We start from the raw sequence: 11109 nt of genomic DNA, 5'->3' as shown, positions 1-11109 counted from the left end.
AATGCACAGAATTAAATTATTTTTCAAGAAATATTAAATAGATTCAACATCTTTCTTCAACAAAAATGCAGACTGCACAGATGGTATCTTCCCAAAGGAAAAAGTAGTATAGCTTACTTGGTATATTAGACTTCACAGTTACTATATACAGTAATGGACTTCTATACATTTTTCATCAGATTAAAACTTTGGGTGTAAGATTCAGATAATTATTTATTAAAAGCTAGACATTTTAAATGAGAATAAGAAAGAAAAGTATGTCTTTGTGCCCCCTTTTCCCTGTTCATGCCCTATCGGCCCCCCCTGGCTAAACTTTGCTAGATCCGCCCCTGCACAGTTACCAGCCGTTAGCTGCGTAGAAAAGGATCCTGGTGTAGAAAGTAATATTAAATAAATTCTAACAACAGCTTATCAAGGTTAAACGTGCTGCTGTTGTTCAGCCGCTGGTTTCCTTTTTCTGGCGCGAAGTGAGCCAAAAACAAAGAAGAGAAACGTGAGTTGCGACAGAAAAGCCGATCAGCTGATCATTGATCAGTTTCATGATTGAAGTAGCAACAGGAGAGGGAGGAAGAGAGAAGAGGCAGTCGCTCCATATATCGGTTGTTAAGCTTAACATGGGAATGCTTTACAAACATTCAGAGATGAACTTACACACTTGCTTTACTTCTCTCGGGGATAACTTCCTTGGAGATGAAATGCTGGTTTGGTAGCGAGGCTACAATACACAAAGCTGCTCTATCATGTGACGCACACTGCTCCAACGTGCAACAATTATGAGGCAAGTTATGCCGTGTCGCAAGTTTTGTGAGGTGCTTTTTTGATATTTAATGGATCTCGGATTACATTTTTTATTTCTCTCCGATATCCGATCCAGTAATTTACGTCAGTATCGGACCGATACCGATACGTAATATCAGATCGGTCCATCTCTACCCTAAACCCAGCAACTTATGTCTTTTAAAATTATCCACCAATCTCTGACATTAACCTATTGAGAGATTTAACTACTCTGTTGTGCAAATATCTTTACAGCCATAAAATGCTTGATTATTTTCTCAGTTACTGTTACAGTTACTGTGTGATTCAAATTTCAGTAGGATTCAATATTCACTAATAATAATAATAATAATAATAATAATAATAATAATAATAATAATGGATTGCATTTATATATCGCTTTTCGAGACCGTCAAAGCACTTTACAATCCCACTATTCATTCACTCTCACATTCACACACTGGTGGAGGCAGCTACAGTTGTAGCCACAGCTTCTTCGGGGCAGACTGACAGAAGCAAGGCTGCCATATCGCAACTACTCAATGCTGTGAGAAACGGAAACACTAGGAAACGTGGAACACGGAACCAGGAACGATTGAATAGGGACATACGGAGAAATTTAAACCACATGGGACAAGGCGACAGTGGGCAGAGGAAAACACAGGGCTTAAATACACAAGGGAGTAACAAGGGATTGAGACACAACAGGAGAGCACAGCTGGGAGTATTCAAACATGACGAGACAAAGGGGAAGCATACTCAAAACACTGAACACAGGACATGAGGCTATCAAAGTAAAACAGGAAACACAAGACAGGCATGGAGAAGCAGACTTGACAAGGAGTATGGCTGACAGGGAAGACAAAGCAAACATAGAGCACAGAAACAAGAGTAACAAAACATGGAAAACAGGGAAAGAAAGGTAACAGAAACCTAAAGACTAAAACTAAGAATATATTTTAATGTGTCTGGGAACGCTGACCAACACAGCTAATCTCCATCAACTAATCATGCATCTGGGGTGCCTTTTCACACTGCATCAAATTAAAGTTGATTACTTCGATTAAGCATCATGAGGTGGAGGGTGGTTCCCTATTTTTTTTGCTGGGAGTTTGCAACCCTATTAGTTAGGTTGCTTAATTTTTCTGCTAAGTACTCTTTAAAATACCAGAATAGGAAGGATGCTGTAGGTTTAAGTTTATTAGATTGATCACTATGCTGAACTATGAAATATTTTGGGTGCAGTGTATTTTTTACATACAGGTATAACAGAATAGCTTTAGTGTTGTTGTTTATTTAAACTTGAGTATGAACTTATACAAAATGCAACAAGATATTAAAAAACATTTTTATTGATTAAAAAACACTATATCGGATTCATATCGGTATCGGCAGATATCCAAATTTATGATATCGGTATCGGTCATAAAAAAGTGGTATCGTACCATCTCTAGTTTAGGATTAAAGGGGTCAATACTAGCTACTGATGTCAATCCTATACTTTTTCTCCAGAAGAATGTAAATTTTTCTTAAGTAATAACTTTTTGTAATGTTAAGTAAAAAGTAAGCCTTTTTACAACTTTTGAAATAAATATTACAATGTAGTTCAGAACCAAAGTGCTGGCAGCATAAAGAGAGAAAGCTACACAAAACCAAAATTTAAAAGTTGAGTTTTTAGCTGCTTTTTAACGCAAATCACACGTCTCAGTGGGTGAGAGCTCCAGAGTCTAGGAGCCATTACCACAACGCTCTGTCACTTTACTGTAATTCTCAGGCCTGTATGATGATAGAAATGTATGAATGTAAAAGTTTAAGGGTATAACAGGAACAGTTTCAACTGCTCGTGCAAATAAGTTAACAATTTGCATTGGATATCACAAGACTATAGGTCTGCAAACAGGGCGTCTGTTAGCTGTAAACATAAAACACTAGGGAAGCTGCATTAACAAATGCGTCTGTGATGCTGTGTGCATATATGTGCCTAAGTTTGATCATCCTTAAATCTAAACATTAAAAAAAATCTAAAATGTTTCCCAAGATAAAAATTTAGTCTACAATTTGGGTTTCTTTTTTAAATTTACCGATTTAATTGTAAATGTATTAATCTTATTTATCTTGTTTATTGCAGGCTGAAAAGCTATCTGAAGAACTTTTTAAATATACAAAGTGTGTTCCAAAGCAGGAAGATGGATATAAAGCACAGCAGTGGTTTTGGCCACTAGTAAAGTGTGTGACTGTCAGGGTGCCAAACAATAAGTTTCTCCAGCATGTCACACTTGTGGACCTTCCTGGAAATGGCGATCGCAACAAGAGCAGGAACGAAATGTGGAGACAAGTAATTTTTCACATCAACTTCTTGTTGTTTTTCTGGTGTTGTTTTAACATCTTTTGTATTAATTATTTATAATTGACGTGCTATAATTTATTTCAGATTGTTGGAGATTGTTCTACTGTATGGATTGTGGCTGAAATTACTCGGGCAGCATCAGAGAATGAGGCCTGGGAGATTCTAAAAAGTGCACATGGCCTCATTGGAAATGGTGGTCAGTGTGAGCAAATTCACTTTATCTGCACCAAGTCTGATCCTTCAGACAATCGGTAAGTGAATTAAGATGTCAAAGTGCATAATTTAAAAAAATTTAAAATCACATACTGATCAATCTTGTTGGAGAAATATTTAATAGTTGCATTCAGATATTTACTAAAAACACATAATATTCTCAACACTAACACAGTACTGGTAAAATTCTTTGTGAAGTCAGTACCCAACTCACAGCGAATAATGGTGTATTTAAAAAAAACAAAAAAAAACAAACAGCCTTTATTTGTCACCAGTGTTGGGCAAGTTACTTTGAAAAAGTAATTAATTATAGTTACTAGTTATTTTTCAAAAAGTAACCAAATTAGTAACTGAGTTTCTAAAAGTAATTAATTACTGGGAAAAGTAACTATTGCATTACTTTAAAAAAAATTTTTAACCTTCTGGGGTCCCGGGTATAATTGACCATTTTCGACTACTTTTAATTTGACCTTTACATATCACCATTAAAAACTATTTACTTTGCCTTGTTTGGTGTCATTCTTTTCAGTACAGCCTCACATATCTGAATTTACAGTTATGTTTGCATTTTGACATACTCTATTAATACAACTGATCTAAAAATCAGACAAAAAAAACCAAACATAAAATCTGAGTAGAAAAAGTCATATTTTATGCTGTAACAACCACAAACATGTTAAATGAATCATATTTCATAACTTAAATACAAATATAAATTGTAAATCTTAAAATCCCATGCACAAATTGTAACGGTTCGCAGTGGCTGACCGTGTGGAGTAGTGATGGCCCGCTTGAAGCTGAAGCTCCAGTGCGTGTGTCAAAAAAATCAACACACTGCTTCAGAAGCACTGTGTCGAAGCTTGATTCGTTTGGCCAGAGTCACGTGATCAGTGACGTCCGAAGCTTCATTTAGAACCTAACTGCTTCGGTGTCTGATTCAATGGTTTATAAGCAGGTGAATCATTCGCGGGATTTGTGGAGTGTTTTGATGGTGACAGACAGTGTTGGGAAGGTTACTTTTAAAATGTATTCCATTACAGAATACAGAATACATGCCCCAAAATGTATTCTGTAACGTATTCCGTTACGTTACTCAATGAGAGTAACGTATTCTGAATACTTTGGATTACTTAATATATTATCATGCTTTTTACAACAACGTGAATGTACTATTGCTGTGTGATTTATTACTATTACTGAAGGTCCGCGACTCCGAACTGTAGTAAAGGGACCTCTGACTAATACGGCGGGGTCCCTGTCGGCTCGTAGCCAAAAAATAGCTTTACTTTGTTGTGTGGGTCAACTTTTCTTGCGAGAGACAGAGAGAGGCGTTGAAATGCTGCTCCAACGGAACTTATTATTTTCGGAGGAAAACACGAACACGGTGTACAGTCGAGTCTTAATAGCTTACTTACAACTGGGCTCGTCAGGCACTCTTCTTGGCTGAAGTGGTTATTATTATATTTACATGCTTCCAGCTCCCGTTTTTCCTCGATGACAACTCGTACCTTTCCACTCCCCTTTTTCTCCCTCCTCGCTCACAGACACATAACGTGTATGGCAGTCCATTCTGCCCATGATGCTACATTCTTTAGAGCTATGCTTGTAGCATTCTGCCTGTTAGCTTAGCACAACAACAACAACAACGAAAAGGCGCTCTCTCACCCAGGAAACACACAGTCGCAGAGAGAGAGAGAGAGCGTCGCCCTGTAACCATGGCAACCGTAACGCTGCCGCCTGGAACAACAGAACGTAGCTGTCAAACAAAACCCAAACAGTCCTGACCCGCGACAAAATGAAACAGGAAAGTACCGCCGTGTAATCCATTTATTTCAACAAAGTAACTGTATTCTGAATACCACCTTTTTAAACGGTAACTGTAACGGAATACAGTTACTCATATTTTGTATTTTAAATACGTAACGGCGGTACATGTATTCTGTTACTCCCCAACACTGGTGACAGATAGCGAACCACTGATCATTCTACTGAGAGATTTGGAGCCAGCGAGGAATAGAGGAGGTTCTCTTGTGTGGGAGAATTTTGAGTTGATTTTTGTCAATCGGGTGGGTTTTCCAGCTTTGTGTTCTGGCTGTTTGCTTTTGTTTTGTGCGTGTTTATTATATCTGAAAATGGGAAAAAGGTAAAATGTCAAACATCTGCTTCCATAATATAAATATCATTAAATAACTTTAGAAAAACTTCCACTTGATTCTTTACATGTAATGTTGTAAAAATATATATTTTATTGTTTAATTAATCTGAAAATGTTAGTCTGCCAAATGTGCAGCAATTGAATTTATTTATTCTCTTTAGCTGATAGTTTGTGGGGCCCAGGTAGACTGTATAACTGCATCTCTACCAGTTTCTCTGCACTCCAGCCTCTTCTGTGCCATGTGAAGGGAATTTCCTTAAGGCAGGAGAAATTATCTCCACGAAAAGGAACAGGTTCGGCCATCGCACACTAGAACAAATTCTCTTTTTAAATAAAAATGGAAAAGGGTTACCTTAAATGCATCATGTTTTTAATTTGCAAGTTCATAAGCATTTTCCGTTTCCATTTCTCAATCAATTCTACCCCTAGGTCAAAAATATGTCTGGGAAAATTTCCCTAATATAATATTATTTATAAATACACCCGTCTAGCGATTAAATGCATACGTGCATGGAGGCAAGACCTCACAGCAGAAGCATACTCCATAATGTGTTGTACATTATTATATGTATATATTATATGTAACGTGGTATTTTTCAATTATTGTATTTACCAACATCAAGAAGTCACAAGCAAAGAAAGACCACACCATGGTGCATGTTTAAACAAGGAGAGCCTTTATTTGAGGCTGGAGTACATGAACTAAACTAAACGAGAACTGAACAGGGACAACAACTAAACAGGAACCTAAACTGGGAAGAAACTAATAACAGTGAGGCTATGAACAAGACTGTGCCGGATCATGAGGGAACTGTGAAATATAAGAATAAGCATCATGAACCATGACCTGCACAGAGACTTGAAACCTGACATGACATAGGGCATGGAACACAGACGACGCGACACAGACTGAATGAAACACAGAGACTAAATACACATAAGGGATGATCAAGGGAAGTGGTCACACATGGGAGCACAGCTAACACACATGAACCTAAAGACGGGACAGGGGAAGTGAAACTAAAGACACTGACATTGGACACAGACTTCCAAAGTAAAACAGGAAACATAACAGACGCGGACTTGACTAGGGAATACAGCAGACCATAGAACACGGGAACCGAAAGACTAGAAAAGATAAACTATGACAAAATCAAAATTCAATAATGACACAAAACTCAAAATACTGGGTCACCGACCCAGGACCATGACACAAGTTAGCTGCAAATTTGCAGCCATTTACCTTTTTTTTTTTTTAAATAACCATTTCAAACTATTTACATAACAATCAGGTGTTCTACATTAAAGAAGATGCCACACAAATTATTTGGGCCACTGCAAAAATAATTTCTGTCCACTATAAAGAAGAATATCACAAGCCTGCAGGTCTGACAAGAGGAGATGTATCACTCCCCCTTTTTTCTACCTGGAGACACCATTAACACTGCAATCTGCCTTTGTTGGCTTTTTTGCAGCACCTGTAACATTCAGCAGTCACCTCATTGTTCTAACACACAACTATCCACAACACTACACACTAACTACACAAGACAACACACTAACTACACACTCCAAACACGCTAAACGTCACAAATCTCTCACATCTCAAAACTTGCTCTCTTTTTTTCAGCTCTCTTTCTTTCTCTTTCTCTCTCTCGCCGTCACTCCTAAAACTCACTCTCTTCCTAAACAACCAAATGTCATGCTGCCATGTCATTTTTAATTGGTCGACATTGTACATTTTTCCACAAACACGAAATGGGTGTTTTTCGTTTTGTTTTATTTTTTGGTCATAAGCAGAGAGTGCTTGCTAGTGCTGTCCTTGGACAGTAAACATGAGGAAAGTATTCAGGAAAAAACACCACGTATATATTGTTTATCATGACTCTGGTTTTACATGGCCTATCAACACAATTTAAAAACTGTGATATAGCACCTTGTTACTTTGGCATCTTGAAGTGGTCATGTGATTGGTTTACCACTACTACTTTATTCTTCCTCAGCCAAACAGCAGCACTCACGAGATTGTTTTGCCCCCTAGCTCTAGGTGCCAAAGAGTGATTGTCTGCCAGAAAGTGATTGCCGTCCGCGGGAGCGCGCGCAACTGCTTAAAACTGTAGCGCCCAGATTACTTACGCAGACAGCTACTTCCGTGCAAATGATATAAGGTGCGGTAAGCTGAAGACAGCTTCAACCGTCTGTTTGTTGAAAAATAGTAAAGCGCTTTTTCTTGTTAGTAACGGTAACGGCGTTGTACCGATAGAAATAGTAATTAGTTAGATTACTTGTTGCTGAAAAAATTAACACCGTTATTCCCATCACATACACAATTATAGAGAGTACAACATGTAGTGAAATGCTTGTGTCCAAGCTGCGGACGTAGCCACGCCATTCTATGGCTTGTTTTTTTTAGCATTGGGGGTCTATCCAGGACCCTTACTGGATACCAGGTGGGAATCAAACTTGCGATTCCCACTCCAAAGGTGAGTAGACTTACCACTGCACTATCCAGCTGCTTTTCTTTTTTTTAAAACAAACAAAAAAAACTTACATATTCACAGTGCTTTTATGTACAGCAACAGTTGTGTGGCCTTTCAGCTTCTCGGTGTGCTCACACTCTTTACAGCTTACTCAGTCCACTTTAACTTCTCTTGCCCGGGCCCCAGCATGCTTCCAAATAGAGGACACATGATGGAATTAATACAAACCAGCTGTGACATCCACTCTTCCCTGCCCCCTCAATCGGCTGCTACACCCTTTCCCTGCATCTTAGCCTCGAGCCACACCCTGTCACATGTGTGTTTGTTGTTACTTCATGGGCAGGGATTTTCAACTTTTTAAAAGGCTCTTTAAACCCAACACAGTTGTTACAGTAATTACTTTTTATCTTAAGATTTAACAGTTGTATGATAATGAATCAATCAATGAACCATGTTTTTTAGTATAAGGTATGTGAGCTTTGACCAAATAGCTTAAAAAAAACCCATGACTGCATAAAAACCATTCACTACTCTTTAAAGACACAAAAAATAAAGTCATGGAACTTCTGGTAATGGTACAAAATTTATTAAATTGAGAAAAGCAAAGTTCAAACTGAACATTAGAATAAGAAAGAAAGATGATTGAACACTACGCTGTTGTTGATGTCAGATGGGCTGGTGTCATTATTTCAGGCGTTGTTGATGGACTGGGATTTTCCCGCTAAACATAACAAAACAAAAGAAGACCACATTTGAGACAACTCTTGTTAGCTATAAACAGGAAACTGGGGCTACATTTTGCACAGATTCACAAAATATAAGAAAAAATAACTCTTTTTATAAGCTGTCAGATTTAAGTAGGAAATATCAACATAGTGACAAATATTTTTAGTAGTAAAGTATGTGTAGAAAAAACAATGAGAATGTCAAAAGTGAGTGAGGAAGTGTGTTACTGATTTGAGAACTACGGGTTGGGAGTTCAGTAGGGAAAATTACTTTTCTGCTTTGATAATTACGCAAAAGAAAAACTGTAATACTTAATTTTCTAATTGCACATTCAATCTTTAGGTAATACTGAGACATAAAATCTGGGTTTTACCTTTAACTTTTCCAATTAATACAAGGACAAATTAATTAAACTTCAATAAGATTAAATAATTGTTAATTCACATTACTTCAAATTAATTTGAATTACTTCACACTAACCTCTATCTGTTGTAGCAGACTTTTTTGCTGTACTAGTCTAGTTGTTCTGTGTGGAGCAGGTTCAGATGAGGCAGAGCTGTTGTAACAACCCTTATTGGGTTATAGCACCACTTGGGGGGGGGGTTGCCCTACTATTATAATAGTTGTGGGAGTCTCCTAGTGGGTGTGTGTTTTTAGCAGCAGCCATTACATGCCGCTCGTGTTCCGTTCTCAGAAAACCGTACTGTTGTACGATACCGATCTCCATTCATGTATGCACGGACGAGTACAGCCGTGGAGACCTGGCTCGTAAGGTGTAATGTTGCTGACACTGAATAAAGGTCTGTTGTTTGATTTAACCAACTGGCTTCGAGTTATCTGGCTAACCTCCACACCACATGCTTGCTGGACCTGCTAGCCGCTCCTTCCTCGCCAGACTGCTGTTACACTGTATGATGTTAGATTATGAGGAAAACAGAAATCTACAGGATAGAAAGCAAGATCCATCAGAACATAAAAAGAAAGCAGGAGGGCAGGGCCTGAAATGGTCAGTCCTTTAATAATGTTGATCATGTTGAAAGTGGTAAAGGTTTTCAAAGTTTTTCATGGTATGTTGCCCTCCATGTGCAAATCCTCAAAAACAAAACCTCTCAGCTGTTTTCTTGATATGTTGCTTTGTGATTAAGCTATATGTTGACCCTATTTCCCTTCCTGCCCATTTAAGAGATATAAAAAACAAGGAAGCCAAGAAAGAAGTGACGAGTGAATTCCGGGAACTGAATGAGAGTCTGAGTGTGAGTTTTATAACATTCCAAAAATTGTTTGGCAAGCCAAAGCTTCTTTAAGATTAAAACTCTTTCTTTTATTTTTCAGGACCACTTCAGTGGGGACTGCTTCAAAGTGTTCACAGTGAGTGCTGAAGAGTTCCTAGAAAGAAAAGGTGTAAAAGAAGATGTCAATGGTAGGCAGTCAGAATCTCAAGATGTTTTGTGATTCAAAGAAAATATATTGTTCGGTGCACATGTTGTTTTATTTTTCCTCATAAATCAGAAATGGATTGTAAGATTAAAACCAAAGTATCTAATTCAATATTCAATTTACTTTTATTTACAGAAATAGCCAAACTTCAAGACTTCTTGCAAAATTGCAATGATTGTCACTCTGAGACATGTAACTATGTGACTGGAGCTTGTGGGATTCTGTCTTTGATTGAAGGAGCCAGGCGCAGAAGAGAGGTAAAATCAAGTTATATACGTGTGAAAATATACACTGAACAAAAATATAAACGCAACACTTTTGTTTTTGCTCCAATTTTTCATGAGCTGAACTCAAACATCTGAAAAATTATCTACATACACAAAAGACCCATGATTCTCAAATATTGTTCACAAATCTGTCTGCGTGTGTTAGTGAGCACTTCTCATTTGCCGAGATAATCCATCCCACCTCACAGGTGTGGCATATCAAGGGGCTGATTAGACAGCATGAATATTGCACAGGTGTGCCTTAGACTGCCCACAATAAAAGGCGACCATGAAATGTGCAGTTTGATCAAGCAGCACGATGCCACAGGTGTCGCAACCTTTGAGGGAGTGTGCAACTGGCATGCTGACTGCAGGAATGTCTACCAGAGCTGTTGCCCATGAAATGAATGTTCATTTCTCTATCATAAGCCGTCTCAAAAGGCGTTTAAGAGAATTTGGCAGTACATCCAACCGGCCTCACAACCACAGACCACGTGTGACCCCACATGCCCAGGACCTTAACATCCAGCATGTTCACCTCCAGGGTCGCCTGAGACCAGCCACCCAGGCAGCTGCAGCAACAATCAGTTTGCATAACCAAAGAATTTCTGCACAAACTGTCAGAAACCGTCTCAGGGAAGCTTATCTGCATGCTTGTCGTCCTCATCTGGGTCTGGCCCTGACTGCAGTTTGTCGTTGTAACCGACT

The 11109-nt window shown here is 38.3% G+C and overlaps 1 protein-coding gene across 1 annotated transcript in view; it reads left to right on the top strand.

Moving 5' to 3' along the window:
- LOC113021533 (nuclear GTPase SLIP-GC-like) overlaps positions 1 to 11109 on the top strand; it is a 23242-nt gene that overhangs the window by 4200 nt on the left and 7933 nt on the right. Inside the window, exons 2-6 of the mRNA XM_026166292.1 lie at positions 2906 to 3112; positions 3209 to 3375; positions 9882 to 9951; positions 10031 to 10118; positions 10271 to 10392. Coding sequence (XP_026022077.1) covers positions 2906 to 3112; positions 3209 to 3375; positions 9882 to 9951; positions 10031 to 10118; positions 10271 to 10392 — 654 coding nt within the window. The remainder of the gene's footprint in view (positions 1 to 2905; positions 3113 to 3208; positions 3376 to 9881; positions 9952 to 10030; positions 10119 to 10270; positions 10393 to 11109) is intronic.

The sequence above is a fragment of the Astatotilapia calliptera genome, chromosome 4, assembly GCF_900246225.1.
Source record: "Astatotilapia calliptera chromosome 4, fAstCal1.2, whole genome shotgun sequence".
Classification (NCBI taxonomy): Eukaryota; Metazoa; Chordata; class Actinopteri; order Cichliformes; family Cichlidae; genus Astatotilapia; species Astatotilapia calliptera.
The sequence above is the reverse complement of the archived record's forward strand: the minus strand, read 5'-3'. Positions and strand labels throughout refer to the sequence as shown.